At 39.2% G+C, this 24238-nt stretch overlaps 5 protein-coding genes across 7 annotated transcripts; 2 read left to right on the plus strand and 3 right to left on the minus strand.

The window, feature by feature from the left end:
• The first annotated feature begins 48 nt into the window (after positions 1 to 48).
• prcc (proline rich mitotic checkpoint control factor) lies at positions 49 to 4874 on the plus strand. Its single transcript, XM_063899456.1, has 7 exons — positions 49 to 813; positions 898 to 948; positions 1373 to 1897; positions 2659 to 2751; positions 2907 to 3053; positions 3243 to 3308; positions 4196 to 4874. The coding sequence occupies exons 1-7, from the start codon at positions 511 to 513 to the stop codon at positions 4280 to 4282; spliced, it is 1272 nt and encodes a 423-aa protein (XP_063755526.1). The 5' UTR covers positions 49 to 510; the 3' UTR covers positions 4283 to 4874.
• A 717-nt stretch (positions 4875 to 5591) lies between these two features.
• mrpl9 (mitochondrial ribosomal protein L9) lies at positions 5592 to 8699 on the minus strand. The gene is made up of 7 exons (XM_063899457.1): positions 8408 to 8699; positions 7833 to 7992; positions 7221 to 7345; positions 7072 to 7125; positions 6853 to 6954; positions 6655 to 6738; positions 5592 to 6314 (listed from the first exon to the last, which is right to left on the minus strand). The coding sequence occupies exons 1-7, from the start codon at positions 8492 to 8494 to the stop codon at positions 5691 to 5693; spliced, it is 1236 nt and encodes a 411-aa protein (XP_063755527.1). The 5' UTR covers positions 8495 to 8699; the 3' UTR covers positions 5592 to 5690.
• A 600-nt stretch (positions 8700 to 9299) lies between these two features.
• On the minus strand, positions 9300 to 11334 carry LOC134875082 (transmembrane protein 272-like). Its single transcript, XM_063899488.1, has 5 exons — positions 11138 to 11334; positions 10995 to 11057; positions 10859 to 10909; positions 10562 to 10753; positions 9300 to 10012 (listed from the first exon to the last, which is right to left on the minus strand). Exons 2-5 carry the CDS (start codon positions 11053 to 11055, stop codon positions 9750 to 9752), a joined length of 567 nt encoding a protein of 188 aa, XP_063755558.1. The 5' UTR covers positions 11056 to 11057; positions 11138 to 11334; the 3' UTR covers positions 9300 to 9749.
• An 812-nt stretch (positions 11335 to 12146) lies between these two features.
• Positions 12147 to 14961, minus strand: si:dkey-266f7.9 (uncharacterized protein LOC100006223 homolog). 3 transcript variants are annotated; one of them, XM_063899566.1, is made up of 5 exons: positions 14738 to 14961; positions 14248 to 14372; positions 14058 to 14138; positions 13031 to 13601; positions 12147 to 12742 (listed from the first exon to the last, which is right to left on the minus strand). In XM_063899566.1, exons 3-5 carry the CDS (start codon positions 14123 to 14125, stop codon positions 12386 to 12388), a joined length of 996 nt encoding a protein of 331 aa, XP_063755636.1. In that variant the 5' UTR covers positions 14126 to 14138; positions 14248 to 14372; positions 14738 to 14961; the 3' UTR covers positions 12147 to 12385. The 3 variants fall into 3 exon arrangements, with proteins under 3 accessions (XP_063755636.1, XP_063755634.1, XP_063755637.1); XM_063899564.1 differs by lacking the exon at positions 14248 to 14372; XM_063899567.1 differs by lacking the exons at positions 14058 to 14138; positions 14248 to 14372 and having other exon boundaries at positions 14738 to 14871.
• A 6609-nt stretch (positions 14962 to 21570) lies between these two features.
• Positions 21571 to 23697, plus strand: rpz2 (rapunzel 2). The gene is made up of 2 exons (XM_063898401.1): positions 21571 to 21660; positions 22684 to 23697. The coding sequence occupies exon 2, from the start codon at positions 22737 to 22739 to the stop codon at positions 23421 to 23423; it is 687 nt and encodes a 228-aa protein (XP_063754471.1). The 5' UTR covers positions 21571 to 21660; positions 22684 to 22736; the 3' UTR covers positions 23424 to 23697.
• Positions 23698 to 24238: the final 541 nt, after the last annotated feature.

The raw sequence follows: 24238 nt of genomic DNA on the forward strand, positions 1-24238 counted from the left end.
GGGCGTTAGTTCTTGTATTGGCAACACAGACGAAGAAGAAAAAGCTGCGCACTAAGCTGCGCAGTAGCTACTTCTTGAATCATGAATGGTGGCGGCGATGTTTTGATGAAGTCCAGGGACTTAAAGAGCTCTATTTTTGTGTTGTAAACAATAGCTGCTGCATAAACCGACGTATAATTATAATGCAGTAACATATCTGATAGTGCATTAATTTGGATACGTGAGAAAGGATCAGCCTACTAATATCGGTGGCTACGGTGTTCTTGCTAACGTTAAGCTAAGTTGTTGCAATCCTTTCATTTAATGAGCTCACCCTCCTTTAACCTGCTGTGTTTTTCTTTATACTCTAGCGCCACTGGGAATTATCTCATTATCTTTGCGGCTATATTTATCAAAGACCTTTAATCGAAACATCGGAAAGTAAGGCTTCTTGCGATTAAGTCCAGGGGGAGTGGTTATCCATGTCCACGAGTTCCTGCTGATAAATACAAAAAATTCACAACAGCAAACATGTCTTTAGTCGCCTATGGCAGCAGTGATGACAGTGACTCAGAAGAAACTTCCGCTTCACAGAGTAAAGTGAGAAGTTCAGGGGGGCTGTTTTCTCTCCTGCCCGCTCCCAAGAAGCCCTCTTCGGCCGGAGGAGGACCGAGAAAGGAGACAAGAGTGCACCGTTCAGCGGGGGACAGCACGGCACATCATGACCCAGATCAGCAACCATCTAAAGGAGGCTTGATTTCTGCCTTTCTGCCTAAACCAAGGAAGCGAACAGAGCCTGTCAAAATCACTGCTCCACAGATCCAGAGACGGGATGTGAGTACTGACTCGTTTGATTTTGTAGCTCCTGTCATATGTAATCAAGCTGATGGTCATGACCTATGCATTTCTTGTCAACAGTCAGACTCTGATGAGGATGATGAACCTGCAAAGAAGAAAGTACAAACTCAGGTAAGAATACCCTTTCATGACACTCATTTTAATTGAAGAAAGTTTAAATAGCACTCAAACCAGTTTCTAATTGAATAAATATTGAAACAGTGCTTGCTCAGCTAGAACTCAGACTATTTCTACAGTCCCACTATATTCCACAAAATACACAAATAATTTAGCTGTCATAGCAGACATTCTCATTTTCACATCATGGGATTGTGTAAAAAAAACAGCCTGGAGTTTAATTAGTGGCTCGAACCAGTTGCATTCAAACGTATTCAATGAGGCTAAAATGACATCTAAATGGAGGCAACCAATGACACAGAATATTTTTATTTGATCACTTTGCATAGAATACTAACAGTTCCAAACAAATGGCATGTGGATAACATTATCTGTACTTACCCTGCCAAAAAACATCTTTATGTCCTGCATTTTCCAGGGTTCAGGGCTTTCCTCCCTCCTGCCACAACCCAAAAACCTGAACATAAAGGAGATGGACAGACTCCTGATTCCTTACACACTCACCAAGCGGCAACCACCCAAAGGACCCAAACCTGGAACACCTGCTCAGGGTCTGCTTGGTTCCAGCGCATCTCCCTCTGCCATCAAGGCTGCAGCAAAGTCGGCGGCCCTGCAGCTGGCAAGACAAATAGCCACCGACGACCAAGATAACGAGGAGGACATAACCCCACAGAACTACTTTTCTCTGGGCGAGAGCTCCCAGCCTCTCCCTGCAGTCATCCCAAGCCTAGACCCGGAGCCAGGAGCCCCCACAGAGCCTCTTGCACCTGCACCTGCACCTGCACCTGCACCTGCACCTGCACCTGCACCTGCACCTGCAGACGAGCCGGGGCAGTCAGACGCCCCTCTCGACTTCGGGGCAGGTGGGGAGGGAGCCGGTCCATGGGGTGCTCAATATCCTCAATATCAACAGGAAATGGAAGGCCCAGATGCTCTCCCTCAGGTAATCATGACTCATGAAGTGCTTTACGCTGCGTTATACATGTCAGACAAATGGTTCCCCACATTCTGACTCTGCTGACTGTTTACATTTACCTTATTAATAACACTACCTAGAGTATTTATACATAAGCTCACAGTGACCAATCTAGATCAGAATAAGCACTTTAGTAAATGCTTGATTATTGTATTTGGTTTTACAGCAATCATTTTAACCTAATGAATGTTTGATGCATGCACATGTTGTCCAGTCACATGCTTCAGACACTGTTGACAGTATAGATGCTAATCTGATACGCACACAACTGCAAGAACTGCACCTTTAAGAAAAATGTTGCTGATTTTAAACAAGGTTTTTATTGTTGCTGTTTTATTGTTTTTATTGTAGTTGGTGTCCGGAGCCTCTGGTTCATATGCCAGTTTGCATAACATTGTTAATTTGCTGAAAAAACTCCATACAGAATTCCACCAATATATAAACTTTGACGCTCAAGAGACACCTACTTGTCTTTATTATTTCAGATCTGTCCAGTGTTATGCCAATTTGGAAACCATAACCATGTACAGTTATAGTCTTTACTAGTGCTCACAAGGGCTGTTAGAGTCACAAGGACACTAGTGGCTTGAACTGCAGTTGAGAGAAAGCCAGTCACATCCCTGTACACATTTAAATAATCAGAGCAGTCTTTAACTATTATGTTAAAGAGATACATGAATTTAAGTGATATCCAATATCCAATGATATTCCATTTTCTCCTTTGATAGGGATACTATAATGAGCCTTACATTCAAGATCCTGAGGCGGGATCGGCAGATGCTGATGAGCCCGGCAGCTCCGCCATGTTTGATGAGGAAGCGGTAAGAAGTTTGCTTTGTTTGTTCTTTTTGTATAGTTTTACTAAATACCTCCATTCTTTAAAAGCATGTTAATTCTTGATAATTTTGCATCTTCATCAGACCAAGTTTAAACCATTGTCTAACTGATATGAGCATTTTTACTTCCTGTGCTTCAGTTCATGCGGCTGCAAGGGAAACGGAACAGGGGCAAAGAGGAGGTGAAGTTTCTGGAGATTAAAGGGGACGACCAGCTGAGCACCAACCAGCAGTGGATGACCAAGAACATATCGGAAGAGAAGCAGACCCGTCAGTCCTTCAGCAAGGTAACCTATATATAATAAAGACGTACATTAGTCAGTAAACTGTTTGTATTGTATATAGATATGTCAATTCATTTACAAAAAGTGTAAGGTGCTTGAAATGCTTGAAGATTTTGACTTTGGGAAAGAATCGTTGGTCATTTTTGCAAAGAAAAACATGTATTACCAGACCTTTTTATCTTATTTCTGCAGAAAAAAGGAGAGGGGCCTACAGGACAACAGCGACGCAAGCATCAGATAACTTATCTGATTCATCAGGTGAGTGTTGCTAAAGCTTAATTTAAACTTTCCATATTTGTGCAATTAAAATTCTGTCATCTACTCGTTCTGACAGCAAGTGGGGGCAACTGTGTAGTCTGTCCAGCCCAATATATCGTAGCCAAGGGGAGAGTTTCTAGTATTATTACAGTTGTAGTACATTATTGTTTGGTGGGTTTTTAAAGGTGATACAGAACAGGGTGTGAGTCTGTAGTTCCTGTGTGACATGTCTGAACACATTTAGCTTACATGTTTGGTTGTCCAAAGCAAACATTAATCGTGTGTTGACTACAGTATGTCTTTGGTTTAAACAGTAAGCTTCAAGATGACGATCCTACACCAGTCATTCAAACAAGCTAAAATATACTAGCCACATTTCTCTTAACCTTGAGCCCTGTAGCTTCTGTTTTAATGCAAAAGTAGTAATTGGCTGTACTATAATGTTTAGGGTTGTTTGAACACAGCTCGGATGGTATTTGTAATTGGTGAACAGGGTGGCGATTCTTTAAAATTCTTAAGCTGTTATACAATGCTTCTTTGTGTGTGGGATTTTTTGCCAATGTTTCCTAAAGTACAAACCCCATAAGTCAACCTGCATACTGTTTATACTCCCATATTGTCCACAAGCATTTAGAAACCGTAGCACAATTAATTTAATGTGGACAGCAGAGTGATTTTGATACAAATAAAATCAACTACACTATAGATTTCTATTTCTACTGTCTGGTACCTCTGACTTAGTGTTTGTTTACAATTCAGACAAAAAACTTGATACTCTCTGTGAAATGTTCAATGGGAAAATAAAAGATTATATCAGACTGTGTGTGTATGACATTTAGACTTAAAAAAAGCTTACCAGGAGTTTCCCTTCCTTTTTTGTTCCACAGGCAAAGGAACGTGAGTTGGAGCTGAAGAACAACTGGGCAGATAACAAGCTGACACGCCGACAGACACAGGCCAAATACGGTTTCTAAATGTCACTCTGTGGACTCTTGGTGGAAGGTGGAAACCCTGCATCAGAAAGTAGAGTAGATCTTTTCAGAGTTCCCCACACAGGAGGAAGACGTGTGCTTGAGAAGAAACTATAAACACCTTTTAATACAGATTTTGCCCTTGCTCCTGCCCTCTCGTATGTATTTGTGTTGAATTGTTATGCAGTAGTTATTTTGTTTGACTGTTTTTTAAGGTGTAACTTCTGTACGGAAAATCCAGCCTCAGCCCGTTAAACCTTTTCCAGTAATTTACAGCAAATTATAGCTCTCTACCTACAAATAAAATTGTATGTTTTTAAGGCCAGTGGCGAATCCTTGGCAGAGATCATGTATGTGACCCTTCTTTTCCTCTGAAATGGTATCTTCCTGTTCATAACGCAAAAGACTCCTTTTTTAGTGATAAATACAGAATACTTCTTTAAACGCTTTGGTTCTCTGGCATTCACAGAGATGTTAGTAAAATGTTGCCGTTCATTATGAGGAATGAACTGGAGTCAATAGAAAGCTGTGACAGATATTTATATATGAACCAACAACTTTGTAATGAAAAATAAAGTTGCTGTTGGAATACTTATGCTGCAGTTGCTCATTAAATTAATGATAAATGTTATATATTTTGCTCTTATTTAATTGCAGTCCCCATCATCACTGAGTCAACATCTTGCACAACCTGATCTGCCTCAAAACTGAATCTAAAACATATCAGCAGTCCACAAGTAGTGATTTCTTTCATGCTTTACTGTTATGTTTCAAACAGCCTGCAGAGCTGAGCAGCCAGAAAGCAAGCAGCTGAGTCTTTATACATATCAAACGTTTCTTCCAGACTTAGTTAAATCATAGTTTAGATTTAGATTGAATGTTGATTGTGCAAGTTTAAACTTTAGATTGACATCTTATAGACATTAATAGGTTGTAAGAAATAACATAAATGTACTCAATTCACTGATTAGTTAATCACATATCCGTCCATCTCAAGTTCAAAAACCTTGACCTCGGGTTTCATTTAAAGCTTGAGAAAGCATACAACTGTGTTACGCATTATAAATGTCATGTCAATAATTCAGGGACCATGTTCAACAGTTTCACTTTTTGTTTACATACTTTTGTTATGCTTGCTGTGCTGTCAAAATTAATGAATAAATATCTTCCTTTTCGGGGTCAATAGCTCTGAATGCATTGGGTAGTTTTGGTCATGTCGGGTAACACAATGAAGCAGGTATGATTAAGATTACAACAGGGTTATTATGGTCTATCCAGCTTTGGTTAAGAGTTCAAATTAAATATACAAAAGTTAGTTGAATAATTCATTTAATAACAGACAACTGATTTTATACACATGTATTATAGGTAAACAATATCAATCAAAGTTCTATTCACATCTTCATGTCCTTTAATCTTTTTTCGGGCTGTCACTTGGTGGTGCTGTTGTGTCTGGACTTGTTGGTGTACTTGCTGCTGTTTTTTCCTCAGTAGCAGAGACTCCTGCTGCAGCTTCACTAACTTCACCCACTGAGTCTTTAGATGTTTCTGCTTCCACTGCAGCATCAGACACCAGCTTCACTTCAGCTTCCTCCACTGCAGCATCAGACACCAGCTTCACTTCAGCTTCCTCCACTGCAGGATCAGACACCAGCTTCACTTCAGCTTCCTCCACTGCAGGATCAGACACCAGCTTCACTTCAGCTTCCTCCACTGCAGCATCAGGCACCAGCGTCACATCAGCTTCCTCCACTGCAGGATCAGACACCAGCGTCACTTCAGCTTCCTCCACTGCAGCATCAGAAACCACCTTCACACCAGCTTCCTCCACTGCAGCATCAGACACCAGCTTCACTTCAGCTTCCTCCACTGCAGCCACAGACACTGCCTTTGCAGCAGCCTCTTCCTCCTCAGCAGCAGCAGCATCTGCGGCCGCCTGCACCATTTGTGCTTTCAGCTGCTTCTGATAAATTGCCGATGGGTCCTCATATGGCACCACAGACAGAGGGACACGAACTATGTCCATTCCATTAACCTGGAAGAAAACATTAAAGTAAGCTTCCTGATCTTTAGTAGAATAACCAGCTTGAAAGTTGAGAACATGCTCTTGATTGACAAAAGTAAAGACAAATGTTTAAGATTCAAATTAATTCTCCACAGAAAATGTTAGATATATCTCTTATGTGCTGCTGCATTTTGCAAGGATGTAAAAAAAAAATTGATTATTTTTCTTGCAACATGTGAAAAAAGAAAAGACAACTTTCAACATTTGGAATTGAAAACTATTTCTACAAACTACTCAGATCCGTCTATAGTATGGAGACACACTTGCTGCAACTGTCTGATAATAAATTGGTAAAAAACACATTATTAACCTGAACTTCACACCAGTAGTCACCCTCCTCTTTGACTGACTCAAATGGCAGACTCAATGTTTGAGGAGGCACAACAACTCCCAGCTGAGAAAAAAGAGAGATGAATTAAATAATCAACAATTAGACTCTTCAAGAGAGGCACTTCTGTAATATTAAACAGGAAATGCTAAAAAAATAAAGAGATAATGAAGGCTGTACCTTCTTTTTGAACTGCCGACAGACCACTTCTTTATTGACCTGGAATTCATCCGAAGGCATTCTGGTAATGTTTAAATGGGATTTTTTAAGGATATCAACTGTCTGTAAAGAAAAAAACACATGAGGAAGCCTTTGTTAAATAAAAGCGGTTAGTGTGTTGTTTGTGTCTCCAGCCGAGAGAAAGATTGTGAATCGTGGAAAAGCTTGTAGAAAACTCACCAACTGTCCAGAGCGGGTTTGAACTCTTTCCTCTGGCTTTCCCTCACGCAGAAGCTGTAAGTAAAGAAAGGTGACACTATTTAATAGCTATACATCACTATTTAATATGTGGGAAAATAAAAGGACAGTATTAAAACAAAAGTACTCACTTTTATCTCCTCTTCAAACATCAGCTTGTTCTCCGGTGAAGGATACACTGCGAGGCCTTGGGGCAGCAGCCTATTTCTGCCAGCAGACTTTCTCACAAACACAGTGTCCCCGCGCACGCCGAGCTCTGCAAAAACAAACACCGATATTTTAATAACGCAAAAAGTTCATTGGTGCAAATATATTGTTTTACTGCCTGTGAGAGAACTCTGAAATCTCAGGTTTGTGATCAGTGAGCAGCGATGGATTGTCATGACGTACATATACTCACATAAGTAATGTACTTATTTGAGGGTGCTTGTAGTTGACCAGAGTATTTTCATTTTAAGCTACTTTTAAGTTCTACTCAACTACATTTGGAAGTCAATATTGTACTTTTTACTGTACTGCATTTATTTGAAAGCTTAAGTAAATAGTTATTTTACTAGTTACTACAATTATGACTTAGTGTAACATATCAATCATATAATACATACAGATATTGATGAACTGATCAAAGGGCTTTATTGTAGATATGTAATGAAAAACCTCACAGGCTCTCCCAACAATGCAACAGAAATGATATAGGCCATTATGCATGCACCACTGTCAGGTAGAGCAGTGCAGATACTTACTGGGAACTGTCGCCGTCAGGATGAGCTCCATCTTCTGCTTCGGAGCCTGTTTGGTGTCTTCAACCAACTTGTAGATTCTGTGTCGTCGAGGGTGAAGACTGGGCGGACGGCCTTCTTTAGATAAGGGCACCTGCCACCATCTCTCCACTATTACTGTTTTCTGTAGAAACACCAAGAACAAACTGTCTTTTGCCATGTTCTGTAACCTCCAACATTTTGATGTCTGTTTATTTTGTATAGGTTCGGGCGATCACATAAAGATAAAGGCATTATAAAACTGTGAGAACAGTCTGTTAAACTCAGAAAATAACTTCCCTTAACTGTAATGCTGCTTTAAAATCAGGAAAAGAGCAACACTTGTGATATAATGGTATACTAATTTTAAGACACCTAGACATAGTCTTATTACACAATATTGATGTAAAGTGGAGATATATTGCCCAGCACTAATTATGTGGATTTGTCATGGCTCTCCATCAGAGCAGTGGAGTGCTGACCAAGTTTTTATTTTATTAATTTTTTACAATGAACCACATATTATTTATCATTTAGTTATAAAGTGCATGGACACTGACCTGAACAGGACTGAGAGAGAAACTCCTGACAGCAGTCTGCTGGTGGATCATCAGATCCTGAAGGACACGGCGGCCTGAGCTCCACATGTTCACTGAACGCAGAAGCTCACCGCCTTCTACAAATCCCCTGAGATAAAGCACTAAAGATATCAAGTCACTCTGCGTTTAAAACACCTTTACAGTTAGGCAATTTTCCAGTTACAGCTCAGATAACCGCTGCATGTATGATAGCTTGAATTGCTAAAGGCTAATTTGAGTTGGTTGTGTGCGTGTGACGGAAAAGGACCCCGACAGAAGAAATAGTTGTCCTAAAAAAGGCCTGATTTAAAAACCCAGGGGAAAAACTTAGAAAACCTTGTCACAGCTAACCTTTGGATTTACTGGCCTTTCTAATTCTTTATAAATCCCATTTCATAGATTTTTTAAATTGTATTAAAAATGTTTACATTGTCATCATAGTCCTTTTTCTATGTCTTTTTGGATTGCAAGGTTACATTTGCCTAAAATTACAGGTCAATTCATCATAGCAGTATATATTATGTTAAGATGTACATACATACAACTATTATTTTTTGTGGTCATGATGCTGCAGTTAAATGGCAATGACAGTGAACACTCAGCTACCATGGGCTCTATACTCAATTGATCTTAGCAAAAATAAATGCTATGCTATACGCAGCAGGATGAAAAAGCCTTAAAGAGCAACTTAACACTAGTTGAAAGTATCCTATTTCCAGCTTTCAGTAGTTAAACCTCTCACCTTTGACTCACTGATGTAGAAGTGTACTTCACAATGTGTCAGTACAGAATAACTTCACTGTGACAGTTGGGTTACATTTTCCCAAGCTAATGAGCAAATACTTTAGACTGAAGCAGGGACAAGACACACTGATTGGATACTTTAAAAAAACAAGCATTTATTCAAATCATCATTTATGTGGAAAATAACAAAATGAATTTACAAGATATTTAACTTTTATTTTCAAACGATACTTCACACTTCTTCTTTACAATACCTCTTTAAGTGGTGCAATAAACAAAAGTTATTCCACTGGGGAAACAAACCTGAAGAAAGCCAAATCTATGTAAAGAATTTTTTTTTACTAGCTGCCCAAACCTTCGTTATCCAGTGCAAAAAGTGTGATTTTGTCTGTACATCTTAAAGCAGCAGTAACAATTGAATTTGGATTATAAAGTTATTATCTTATCAAACTGTAACAATATTTTTAAAAAACCTTTTGCAGCAGAAGCATAATCACTAAGTCAACATTTAGAAAAAAGTTTCACTCCTGTTAAACCTAGTGTAAATTGTTTAGACACTCGAAGACATTAGCAAAAAAAATCACACATCACCACCAATGGGTTCTTGGAAATCACTTGTCGCACCATAGAAAGAATAGCGGCTGGGTACCAATCGGCTTCCTGCGATTACAGTCTGACAGCAGGTCAGGACAGCGAAGCAACATCCGCAGACGAACATGAGCATCGTAACGACCCACACCAGGGTGGTGATGACAAAGGCAAACTGGTAGGTTACCATGTGGCAGTATCGAGCTATTCCAGGTATGTAGTTGGGAGGATAGACAGGATAAATCCAGATGGAACCTACAAGAAAACATTTGAATTTGATCAATGCTTAAAACTACACACAACTGACCTTGAAAGCCCTGAAAACCTATTTTGTCAGTCTGATTTGTACTGATGGTAACCAAAACAAACAATTATTTCATGTTTACTTTTTCAATGCACCAATCATGATCACAAATAAATGTTTCCACTTACCGAAATAGCTATTTATCAATGTGGATTGTTTTGAGTTGCATAGTGCGCCAAAACACATTTGAGAAACCAACCAAAACCAATGCCTCTTTCCAGAAATCATGACCCCGTTACTAAAGATAATCCACAGATCTTGTTCTGAGCAGTTCAATGGAGGAATATTTTCTTTCTACAAAACTACACCCCCTTACAAGTGAGAACAAGCCCCTTATCATTATAGAAGAATAAAGAGGCATGAAATACAATACTCAACATTGTAATTGTATTTCTATGGCACCTGAGTAAATGCATGCTGCTCTTAGTTACTTTACACCATTCCCTGTTTTCAGATATCTTTTGGCAATTACATAGCATCTTGGTGAACTTTTCTCCCACCTGCAATGAACCAGCTGAAACTGAAGAGGTACAGGATGCAGATGCAGACAGAGCACAGGTTGGGGACCCTGGCCCCCTCCCGGTTGGTCATGGTGTAGGTCAGAGACAGAGAGAGAAGGCTGGTCGCTCCCAGCACTATCAGATAGATGGGGATGTTCGGCTCTACTGGACATCGTTTTAAATGTGTAAGACCTATGAAGCAGGTGTCCAAAACAAATGTTAATATTAACACAGGTTCATGAAGAAATATGGATTGCATATTGCATATTGCAGTGATCAAACAGAAGTAAACCCTACCCAAACCAATGGCTGCAATCATTAGCATCCACCAAATCATATTCACCACAACTACGAGAAAGGCAGAGTGAGAGGTTGAGGAATATTAGAATAAAATAACAAGGCAGACATAAATGTGAGAGGAAAGACATCTCACCAAGTGATGAAACCAGCACAGCCCCTCGAGGTCTGATCTGGCCATCTGGAGACGGATTCATCTCTGCAGTAAAGAAAGTCTTGTCCAGTTTTTACAAAGACATTATCAGGAAGAAAAGCTGCAGCAAAAGTGTTATACCGTACCTGTTCAGCTCTGAACGGAGAAACTAGAAAGACTTCTTTTCTTTCTTCTTTTTCACTAAATAAGTGTAGCTCGAGCCCGCGTAAGTCACTTCTTACAAAATGTTAGCTCTGTTAACATCCTTTGCTATTTTAGCAGGATGTTAAGACATATTGTTTTAAGCCAACGCATTTCAACAACTGTTACGCAACTCTCTCTGTTTTTAACAAGGAGTAAATTATGATAAGATCTGACACAAACGATCTGCATGCAACGGGTGTTTAGAACCACAAACTAATCACATGGTGTCCTATTTCTCTCTTTATCTTTATTGTGCATCTTGTCCATCCTTGGTCAATAAATATAAAGAGGAATAATAAATGGTCCAACTGAAGGGCTCATTTAATGTAGCCCAGCAATGAAAAGACATGGGTGCACTTGCAGATATACAGACAGGAACAGCTTTGTTATCAGCTCTCATCAGTGTGGGGGTTAATACATGTTGCACTTTTATCACACATTTTGTCATTTGTTTAAAAGCAATTGAGCAGTGGAACCTGAGTGTACCATCTTATGGTTTGATAAAATCCATATTGTTTTCGCCAGAAAACCCAAAACAACACACAGCCTTTTGACAGGTACATTTATAGTCATTTCCCTTTAATGTGCTAAATTTGGGCCTTTTAAAATGTTGTAAAAATGATTAAAATAAATGTTTTGAGGCATAAGCAAACCATGCAAAAACTATAAAGCCAAGGTAGTTAGTGCCAACACAACATAATGCCAAATGCCTCTGCAGCAGCACTGCCAACCTGTTCCAATTAAAGTCGGTTTACATCCCTCCTGGTTTAAAAACAACCCCTGAGAGTGACACAAAACCTGGCAGTTATTTCTGAATATACACCGGTATCAGCTGTTAGAGTACGGTCCTTTTCCCAGATGGAAAATATAGTTTTTTATTTGGCATATTTCGAAACCAAATGTGATGATGTAAATCGACAAAATGTGTAAAAACAGCAATTATATCACACATGAGTTTCCACTGCAGTTTATTTTTTCACAAAACTTTGCATGTTGCCATTTCTGATTTATTTATACAATGACAGTACACAATGAATGACACAATACATTTAATTGGAGGTACAATTTATATAATGATGGTTATAGTTTGTAGTGAGGTTACACCGGACTATAGAGCGTCTGCAGTATTAGGGGACCATAGTGGTGCCTCTTTAATTTTGAAATGATCAACTGTTGCCTCATGCTAATAGTTAGAAAATCTTGTTTCTCCCTGAAGAAATTCTATAATTAAAACTTGGTTTGTGATGAGCTGCGTAAAATACTGGTATTTGGACCTCTTTCAGTTGGAAGTCAATGATCATTTGAATAATAGGAGCAGCAGGGAAGTCCATGCATATGATTCCAAGACGCTGGTTCAGGTCTGTTTTGGCGTTCAGGTAGTCGTACAGTTGTGTGTTGACACGCTGAGCCACAGCTCTGGGGTACGCAAACACGCCAGCTCCACTGCTGTAAGTGAGATAGATCTGGGCTAGGTTTCCTGCAGGCGCTGCCTCCAGGTGGTCATAGACACTCTGCCATTTATCCTCCACATGCAGGAGTGTGGGTACCTGTGAACGGCAAATGTTTAAAGATGTAAAACCATGAATATAAATGACTTATGCCAGGTGTTTGTGGTGGTATTCTCTACACGGAATCCCCTCAGTTTATACATGTTGAGAGGAGGATGTAATGGTAACTTTAAACTCAAATAGCTAAATATTATTATCCGGCAACCTTCTCTGCTTTTTTTGTCTTTTTTTTCTTGGGTCTAGAGTTTTGATTTTTGATGTATGTGTTAATATTGGTTTTTATCACGAAAACTTACATTTAAATGTTTAAACAATATGTTTTCATACCTTCCAGTCATCGGCTATGTCCATGGAGCCATAGCGCATCCCCAGGTCTGGTCCAGCAAAGTCCTGCATGATGATGAGCCTCCCCCGGGCCTCTCCCATGGTTGGCACGAGCCGGCTGTGCCACAGCAGGTCCCAGTGAGCATAGCGCTTGATGTAGTCTACCACAGCGCCGTAGATGTCGTAGGTCTCACTGAATTCCTCCTTCACACGCATCAGCACTGTCTCACTGGGATACTCCCACAGGAAGTCAGCCACACCCTGCAGCACAAGGCCAAAGTGCCCTCTCTGGTAAGACACCCCGTGATGGAGGTTGAGGTTCCCGTTGATGTGGCGCAGGCGGATGTCTAGGTAGCGGATGCCTGCTCGGAGTTGGGAGGCCAAGCTCCAGGTCTGACACTCAGCATACACACCGCCATACAGGGCCATGGTGTTGTGGGTCCCGGGTATGGTGACCTCAGACAGCGGCTGATTATCCGGTATGCGGGCCATCCAGGACGGGTTGAGGAACTCTGGGTAGGACGTGTCATCATAATCAGGTCTCTGAATGGCACCGTGACTCAAACCGATGACTCTAAATACAAAAACTGGTTTTCATTTTTCTTGTTCTCAGAGAATGTCAGAGGTCGGCGTCTTAGTGTTCATGATGTTGGTGCTTTCAAGCTCACCATAAAAGACTCTAAGTGTGGTAATAACAGTTTGTGATGATAACAATTTGTATGTGTTTTAAGATAAAAATGTAATTTCTGAAGTAAAAAGAAAATGTTACTCACCATTTTATAAGATTTAAGAGATTGTGTTTTATTGTCCATATCTTATTTGATTGTTTTAGCTTTGAAATCAACATTTTTTGATTTTGTTATCCTGTTCATCATTGACTTAAGTGACGAACCACTGCATGAAACTTGCAGTGGGATTAACACATTTATATGAAATGAAATTGTATTAAAACTAATGTGAATGAAATTCAATGGTATTTAGTGTGTTAAATGAATGTCTTATCAATCTGACATGTTTTCAATTGACTCACCCCACCAGCACCATCAGCATCAACATCCTTTGCATTATCACTCGCCCTCCCCTGACGCCGTTCATCATTTAACGATCAGTTCTGAAGATCAGCAAAGCAATTTTTAAAGTAATTTTACAACTAAATGTGGGAAGAGTACAAAGGTGTTGGTTAGGATCTGAAAAAGTATTGTTTAAACTTTTGCTCTTACTTTTTTGTTTGCTAGTGTCATTATAAAAATGTAACTTCTGTATCCTTTCCTCAGCTGAGGGAGACATAGATCTTATTTAGTCTCTTTGATGGATGTCATGGCCTTGACCCAAGCACTCTTGATTTCTGTATGTGTATTTTAAGTAAAAAAAAAGAAAAAGAGACCAATTCCCCCAAATGTATACAAATATCACAGTTAGGCAGCAGTATGGGAACAATTATTTTGGTAAATGAAACGTATTTCAAGGGAAAAACAAAAAGAAAAACACTTTCCCTTTATGAAAGTACGTCGGCAGAAATATGAAAACAAACGGTGAAAACAATTCCATGCCGATCCGAGCTGGGCTCGACCTCAGTTTACCCCTACAGGCTGTCACAATAGCAGGCTTAAACCTTTTTTTCTCCTCCCAAACTGAACCAAACCACCCCCTGCTGCCGCGTCAAACCTGCTGATGCGTTGATGTGCTGCTCTTGTCCTCTCCGGTTCATACCTGAAACCAGAAGGTGTTGGTGCTCAGTCCGGTCCGGGGTGCCTGGGGACACAGAGGGAAGAGAGAGAGGAGCCGAGGGGCTCCGAGGCAAAATGACAGAGAGCGCGTGGAACTGGGATTTTATTGTGGGAAATACCAAAGTGGTGCAGCTGAGCTGTAGGTTACAGAGCAGGGGTGGGAGCAAAGGGGTGTGTTTGTGTGTGAGGGGTTTTCATATGAACACGTCCTTCATTTGTGGTGGTTTAGAAACACATCAATTGAATTAGTTTAGGTAAAAAAGCATTAAGGGTGTGTGCCTCAACTACAGCTGAATGCTCTCCCACAGTGTTTCTTATCAGTCAGTGAAAGCCCAAAAATAGGCCCATTATTGAAGTGTGTAAATATAAAGGAAAGAATTTCAATAGAGAACTTTTTTAGTAAAGTGTAAACTAAATGTTTTCCCTTCACAACAGGTTAGGTTTGATTTCAGTTTAATTTAAATTGTAGAAAGAATATGTACAAAATTACAGAAAATTCGAGCTCTGAGAATACAGGATGTAGGATTGTACATTGTATTGTGTTCTGTGATGGTGTTAACAGTGAGTCATGAAGTTCACATACAGATTTAGTAGATTGGGTCTTACTACAAAACATATTTGCTCCGCTCTGACGAACTCAATATCTCCACATGACCTGAATAACCTCTCATCATCACACAACAGGGTATGATAAAAAAAAATATTCAAAATGTGTGTGCAGTAAAAACGTTCAGTAAAAAAAATCCACATTTCGGAAGGATATAGTCTCTGCCTTGACAGCAAAGGATCATGCATATTTAAATGCAAAAAAAACATATTTTGCACGATAACACTTTAAAGTGCTGAAAGAAGACTTTACTGAGCTGTTGAACAGGGTCAACTCTCTGATGCTGAGGTGTCAGAGGCCCTCAATAGCTAGTCAGAAGAGGAGTAGTGAGATTCAGCACATTGTTGGCACTGAACACATGGTTCAGTCTATTTTATTGACATTTTCAACCTTTTCTGGAGCAGTGGACATCTTTTTAAGGAATATGGTTTTGGTCTGAAGTAGTAAAAGTATCCATGTTTGATCTATATTACTCTCTGTGTCATTCAGGTGTTCCCTCTGCCAGGGACGGGAGACAAGAGGAATGAAAACAGTATGAAGCCATAACATTGTGGGCAGTGACATCGTTATGACAAATTTGCTTTAAATTATGCCTTTTTACTCAGAGTGATCATTCCCTAAGGGATCACAGACTGACACAGAATGATGTCCTGGGCTGAGGTCAGGGGAAGTACGTTTGGTGTGCGTGTGTAAATGTGGCACATGGGAAAGTTTGCAGATGTTTTCTTTTTTTAACTCTTATCGCTTGAGGAAAGTCAAATATTACATAACAAACTTCTCCATGTTAAATAATATTTGGTTAGCTGTCATATTGTATACCCAGAGTGAATAGAAGATAAAATTGAACTTTTTTACAAAACAAGGCAAGGGGAAGTCTAGGTGAATGCATTGAGTTCAGTTTGTACTTCAATGCAAACCTTCCTATAAATATAAAATAAGGTTTCAAGGTTTTATTGGTCATATGCACAGCATATACAACGTATATGTTGGCAATGAAAATCTTATATCCCATGCTCCTCCAACAACTCAACATACATGGTGCGAATAAGATAAATAAAATAGTGCAAAAAGAGAGAAGAATATTTACAACAACAACAAATAAAGATTTAAGGATGTGAAATATATACATATGTGGAATACATTGAAAGTATTTAAATACTTTACACTGTTGAATGAGGACGTATGGACAGATGCATATATTACGTATAACAGATGTATATGGCAGATATGTATAATATATAGATATGTGTACTATAAACAGATATGTATGGCAGATGTGTATAATATATATATATATATATATATATATAAGTGTGTACTATAAACAGATGTGAGTAGACATTCACAGAGCTCAGGAGTTCAGCAGTCTTATAACCTGTGGTATAAAACTGTCTCTGAGTCTGGTGGTCTTGGTCCGGGTTTTTTTTAGGTGTGCTTAAAGTAAATGAGTTGCCATACACTATCCTGTTGTCAGTAAATGTATCAATAATGTTTATTTCCATTAATTAATTAATGATTTTTAGTTTGTTGTCAAATTGTAGCAAAGTTAGCACAATTGAATATTTTAAGGTTAGGGGCCTTGGAGTGTGTGAAGCGGATCAGTAGACAGTGTCATGGGTTGCTGTGTGCCAGAATGTAATTCTTCTTAACACCACCAGATAGAGCTGACGTGATACATCATCAAGCGTGGCTTTGCATTTTAGTACTTCTACAAGTATAGAATGCTTTAAACATTAGGTTAAAATGTCAACATTTGAGTTAGAAATGTATCATAACCAGTGGTGGAGGAAGTACTGAAGTGTAGTACTTAAGTAAAAGTATAAATACCCAGCAAAATATATACTTAAGTAAAAGTAGAAGTACTGCATCAAAAATCCTACTTAAGTAAAAGTCATAAGTACTGACTTTTAAATTTACTTTAAGTATTAAAAGTAAAAGTACTCACGCTATTGGTTGTTTTTCAATGTCTAGGCCATTTTGATGAAGAATGCAGGTATAGCTACAGGTAATACTTAAGCCTCTACAGAAGTCAGTTAGTAATAACTATAAGCAACATTTGTTCATTGGAAAGGTTGGTGTACTGATTGTGCTTACCCTCTATAATACCCTCTGTGCTGCTCACCATCTATAATACTGTTCACACTATAACTAACAATTTTCTGATGACAAGTTATCTACCAGGGATATTATCTGCAAAGATAATACCATTAAGACAAACCCATAAAGACAACATAATATACCTTTAAATCATTTATTTAAGTGATTGCCTATTTTCTGTAGTTTCTTGGCACATAAAAAAACAATCATAAACAACAACAATCATAAACAACAACAATCATAAACAACATGTTAAACTTGCATGTTACTAATTTGCCAGGCAGACAAATGTAAGGCTGTCACAAGAGCATGGCCGTATAAGTGCCATACAGAACCAAATTTGCATTAACAGAACTTTTTGTTTAATTTCATCAAGAGCTGGTTTTCAAAGTTTTTTGAGCCTAGTCTGCCTCTTTTGGCAGAACAAATGTGCCCTGCCGTACTAAAGAGCCGTTCACATGCCGCAGAGGCAGGCAACGGCGTGTTGATCTTGAGGGACAAATTGGCAACTGTGGGCACTGACTTGAGGGCATCCATGGAGGTAACCGAGTTTGCCAGGTAGGCATCCAGTTGTTTAGTGGTTTCCTGGACATTTCCCTTCATCAGGCCAAAGTCCTCCTCCTCTGACCCGGAATGGATAACACATGATGGGACTGGCTCATCCTGCATGTATCTCTTGATGTAATCCATCAATCATTAGCTATGTCAAGCTAGCACGCTAGCTTGACATAGCTAATCTACCAGCTTTATCTAACCACTAGGCTACGTTAAATAAATAACTACGGTACTATCATATTATTTTGATGCTATTGCTGTGTGTCAACATGCATTTAGCTAGACAACATTACAATGTCAAGTCAGTAACCAAATTAAATATATATAACAATATGCGAAAGTCACAGACATTAACTTAGCATAGCAAGAACTCTGCTTACCGACAGGAAAGGCACACAAACCTTCAGGAATCATCCTTGGGCCCTCTGAATTCAAAAAGGTCTTTTAAATATGGCCAAGGGTGGCGGCTCACTGCAGATGTTTCAGTCAACGTTGGCTCTGGATCCATGATGTCGAATGACAGTTTGTCAGGCTGTCCTTTGAATGACAGAGGAGGCAAGTCTACCGCGTGCTTTGCTATCATCGAAGCTGACAGAGCCACGCCACCTGATTGGTTTAAACATATTTTTGTGTAGGCATTGGCAACGTTATGGCGAGAAACTGCATTTATAAAATGTAACGAGTAACAATACATATTGTAGAAATGTAGTGGAGTAGAAAGTATAGATAATAGCTGCAAAATGTAATGGAGTAAAAGTCGAAAGTATGCATTATTATTTTTACTTAAGTAAAGTACAAATACGGAAAAATTTACTTAAGTACAGTAACGAAGTAAAAATACTCCGTTACTTTCCACCACTGATCATAACCTTAAACTATCTTTGATGTGCCGCAGTCATATTCTACTGAGCTGTCACTAAGGAGGATAAGGATGAAATTGTAGAGATGTGAACCAAGGCATCCCGAAGAAGCTGCAGGAGAATATGGACAAACAGAGAGAGGTCCTGCAGTTTGATAGAAACTAAAATCTATATAGTCAGCTGTTCAAATATAAATCAACAAATAAGCAAATCATAGTAAGTACAGTACGGTATGTCACAAAAGCCATGCTTGCACTTTGTATTTTTTCTTTCTGCAATATTTTGGCCACTGTTTAAACGGTGTTTTGATGTTTCTGTTTGAAATCAACTTCATGCTTTATGTATTTCAGGTACTTTTGTCAAACATCTTGGATTCACATTATACACAGTATACAGCATGAGTTAATTGTTATTAGTAGAAGCAAACACATACTGTATAGACTCAAATCAAAGTAATCATGTTACATTTTGAGAAGATTTCATTATAATAAAGTGTTAAATAAAGGTTAGCATCTGAATTCAAAATGGGTTAGTATTTTGTTTATGTAACTACAGGACAATTATATAAAACACACACACATGCTCTTATCGAGAAAAACGATTATCATACCTTTGATGAATATCACTGTGTCCCTTTCAGTATCAGGCATTCAGAAACATATCCTCTTGTGTTGTCATGATTCTTCTTTAAGACTGTCAGGGCTAAAAGTATTTCAGAATCAGAATACCTTTATTCGTCCCACAGAGGGGACATTTTCATTATCACAGCAGAAAGAGAACAAAGACAGCTTAATATTACAGTCACGATACTAAACAAATATATATACAAGAATCCCACAATCTACAAAATACACAAAAATAAAAGTATAGCAGCCAGACATGTATTGCACAGTTATTAACACAACAGGGGGTGTTATAGTCAGTGTTGTTATATGTGTGGGGGTCTACCGGGGGCCATGATGGTTATAGAGTCTGACCGCTGCAGGAAGGAAGGACCTGTGGTATCTCTCTGTGAGACACCGCGGGTGCAGCAGCCTGTCGCTGAAGGAGCTGCACAGTGCGGACAGGGGGTCCTGGAGGGGGTGGGACACATTGTCCAGCAGGGAGGACAGCTTGGCTGCCATTCTCCTGTCTCCCACCACCTCCACATTGTCCAGAGGACTCCCCAGGACAGAGCTGGCCTTCTTTATTAGTCTGTTCAGTCTCTTCCTGTCAGCAGCCGAGATGCTGCAGCCCCCAGCAGAACACACCACGGAAGATATTGCCCCCTGCACCCCAAAAGACCTCAGTCTCCTCAGCAGAAAGAGTCGGCTCTGTCCCTTCTTGTAGAGAGCAGCAGAGTTATCGGACCAGTCCAGTTTGTTGTTCAGATGAACACCCAGGTACTTGTATGATTTCACAACTCACAATTTGAGACCAAAGTAATCATGTTACATTTTGAGAAGATTTGATTATAATAAAGTGTTAAATAAAGGTTAACATCTGAATTCAAAATGGATTAGTATTTTGTTTATGTAACTACAGGACAAATAATAAAACACACACACGTGCTCCTCTCAAGAAAAACGATTATCATACCTTTAATGAGTATCACTGTGTCCCTTTCGGTATCAGGCATACAGAAACATTTCCTCTTGTATTGTTATGATTCTTATTTAAGACTGTCTGGGCTTAAGCTATTTGAGGACAAAGAGGTTCATGCTCATGTTTTAAACATTTCTTCACCAGAATGACATTATAGCATTGCAGATTCAATGTTTGGGAGGTTTTGTGCAGGGGAAGTATGTATTTATGATCTCAGTATTTGTGAATTTATGAATGATGTATGTATTGAAACATCATGTGGCCTCTGACTTTTGATATGATTGTTGGGACATTGTTGCTGTTGATTTAAAAATGACATGTTTCCTCATTTGCTTGTGCATTTCAGTTGCACTTTAATGTTATGTCTTTACTGCTTGATTGTGTTTATTGCAATCGTTATTGTTCTATTTCTTAAGACTTTGTGAATGGTTGAACAATAATGTATGTGTTTTATACTGTATGTTCAGGCCACTTTGTGTTACATGCCAACACATGCTGATATACATTTTAATACAACTAGGAAAACTGCCTTTTCTGTTCCACTGTAGGCTATGTAGAAATAAATGGTACTGTTGAAAACTTCCAATGTAATTTTTATTCTCAGAGCACTGTAAACTAAATTCCATTTAACTTTTTTGTATTTTTAAAACCAAATATTTCTGCTTGTTGAGAAACAAATGATCTTTTCTGAGAGAATATATATTTTGTAACTTTGACTGAAATAACCCTTTACGACTCATTGGCTGTGTAACTGCTTAAATACTTATTCAAGTGCGTAAATCTAGACATACATTGATGGAATATTATCAACTGTGATGTGTTCAGTTTGCATTGATATAATATAAGTCTTCATAGCATTATGTGTTACTCATACATAATAGAGATCCTGTTTCCTGGTTTCACTTCTGTCCACTGATACTCACTGTATTATTTCTGTTCACCAGCACTGGTTTGGAAGGTGTCGGGACCCGTAATGAAACAATGAAAAGGATGCCCTGTCATTCACTGCCTGTGGTTGGATCTTGCAGCTGCAGTGCTTCTGGGGGAACCCACCTCCTCCAATCAGCACAGAGCTTGCATGAGTCACTTCCGCATGTTTACTTCCTTATTTGGCAGGCAGGGGCTGGCCTTATTTGACGGGAGGAAAATGGTCAGTCAGACGGCTTCAGTAGTTCCAGACTGATTCCAGCTGTTTTATCTCTGGTGAGTAAATATCTGTCGTCTCATTGCTTTCTAGTAGTTGATCTGAAGAATGTTTAAACTGTGTGTGACAGCTGAGTCAGCTAGGACTGATGCATTAACAGGATGATTCGTGTGCGTTTGAGGCAGGTAATCAGGAAATGAGAGAACTAGGCTTAAAAACAAAGTAACACTTCCTGTGTTAAAGTTAAAGGTTCCAAATGGCCAATAGAGCTTATTAAATTGAAGAAGTTGCTACATTGAAGGTTATGGCACGTAACCATTTGTTTATTTCCAGTCTTTCTGGTGTTATTAGGCAGACACACCCACTGTTGTCCTGCATTTTCCTGCAGGACAACAGTGAGAAGGATGATTAATGTTGCAACTACGCGAAAGATGCATTACAATTGGATCACATGTAGTACTGCATTCTTTTATAAGAACATCTTTGAAAATTAATTTCCAGAACACCTGAACCTTGCTTTATTTTCAACCCAAAATCAACTGGTACCATCGTCTCAAGTATGAATATTTGATTGTCTTCTATGATATTTAACCAACTTTCTTTAGGTTTTAGATTTTTGTCCACACAAAATAGGCAATTTTAATATCAATTTAGGCATTAAGATAGTTAAGAGGACCTCCAATGTCCTTTACTATTTTCTACAGTTGTCTAGACCAATCAGAGAATTTAGAAAATAATGTAAAGATTAAATCATGAAAATATTAATTATTGAAGCTCTGTGTGTAACTGCAGACAGAACAGAAGCCCCCATTGTGACCAGTTGCCAGAAACATTAGACTGTAAGATGACACCTACAACAATATGGCAAGTGTGCAGCAGCTGGTGACATGTGGGCTGTAGCCCAAGCAACCTGAAGCAAACCATAAGTTAAATATCTAGGGAAATCCAAGAAGAGACCCTCTGTGACAATCATTTAGGTATAGCTATTAGACTGGGTTCAGAAGATCAAGCTACCATGCTGAGTAAAGATTCAGTTTTAAAGATTTTTTTAAAACATCAGCTTCTTTTTTTAATCTCTCCAGCCTCCAGACTCACTTTGTGTGATCCTTTACACGGCAAAACAAAAGCATCAGTAATGGCTGATGCAAAGAAGATCAAGCAAACAGCAGCCAAGGTGCTATGCTGTGTGGAGAAGGTGTCCTCCTTCGCCTCCTCTATCGACCCCATCTTTGGCATAGTCTCCTCACTGGTTGGGGTGGCTCGCAAGGGCCTAATTGAGGAGGAGGGCCACGCTCTAGACAAAGACTTCCAGTCACTCCGCACCAAACTGGAGAGCATCTCCGAAAAGAACCACCAATGCCTGAGGCAGATCCGCATCGACGAGGTGAACGAAACTTACAGCAAGTACGAGGAGTACATCAAGCACCAGTACAGCGCCTTCAACGACATGGTGGCGCAGGTGAAGAAAGATCCAGACAACAGTCAGCGCCACATGAAGACCTTTGAGAAGGTTTATGAGAGGGACAAGAGTGACATGAGCCTGGATGTGTACTACCGCGGTGTGATGGGCATCAAGTTGCTGTTTGGAAGACCCCTGCTGAAGGTGTACCTGGACAACTGCGACGGCGACCGTGAGATCATGGAGCGCCGCTGTTCACACATCACCCACCTGTTCCACATGGGCCTCATCGCCCTCATGGCGTACACAACTGTTACAGAGGACGACGAAGACGAGGTGCGGGAAAAGTGGGCCAAGAGGGTGGCAGACATCCAGGAGAAGATGCAGGACATGCTCAGTCAGTGCAAAGACAAGACGTCCTGAAGATGAAAGTGCAGAGAGAGGACATCTGGTGAGAAGTTTGCAGTGGTCCAAGGAAAACGGGCAAAATATGTTATAATATATATCTAAATAAAACCAAATGTATGCACATAAGCTGATCTTGTTAGTGGTGCATTTTAGTTATTGTATCAACATTGTATGTTATGTTTTGTTTCAAAGAGACCACTAAATGTTTCAGTTTGTGTTACATGCCAATATCTTGTATGCTGAAGTTTTGTACAATCTCTTCAATTAAAATGTACATATTACAAGTTGATGAAGTTGAATGTGGTGAAATTGATTCCATCTACACTAAAACCAACAATGTCTATATAAAAGGCCACAGTGTTCTTGTTAGTAAAATATGCAATGTTTTGTAAGTGCATAGCTCTGAACTCAAAATGAATAAACACTTTGTATCCATACAACAACTTCAAACCGCCTCTTTAAGACAATAACAGTTTTTCATACATTGGTTGATTATACTTAATCCTTAATGTCACATAAACTTTAATCAATATAAACTCGAAATAAAGGAATTGATTTGATGTAGAAAGTAAAGATAAGATAATCATGTCTTTATTGGCTCCAACAATGTGTAAGAAGATGAAATACAATTAAGAGGGATATAATAACCAGGCGAAAAATGCAAGCTAGCTTAGCTTCATATAAGATTGAGAATAGATGTGGACAGGGAACATAATTAAGCTTTAATGTAGGTCGACAATACGTTTTTTAAAGAAAATGTTGCTCGTAAAAGTCAATTACTATTTCATGATCAACTAAATTTAACCATACCTTAAGCAGGTGGACTGAAC

Source organism: Eleginops maclovinus, chromosome 13 (genome assembly GCF_036324505.1).
Source record: "Eleginops maclovinus isolate JMC-PN-2008 ecotype Puerto Natales chromosome 13, JC_Emac_rtc_rv5, whole genome shotgun sequence".
In the NCBI taxonomy this organism is placed as follows: Eukaryota; Metazoa; Chordata; class Actinopteri; order Perciformes; family Eleginopidae; genus Eleginops; species Eleginops maclovinus.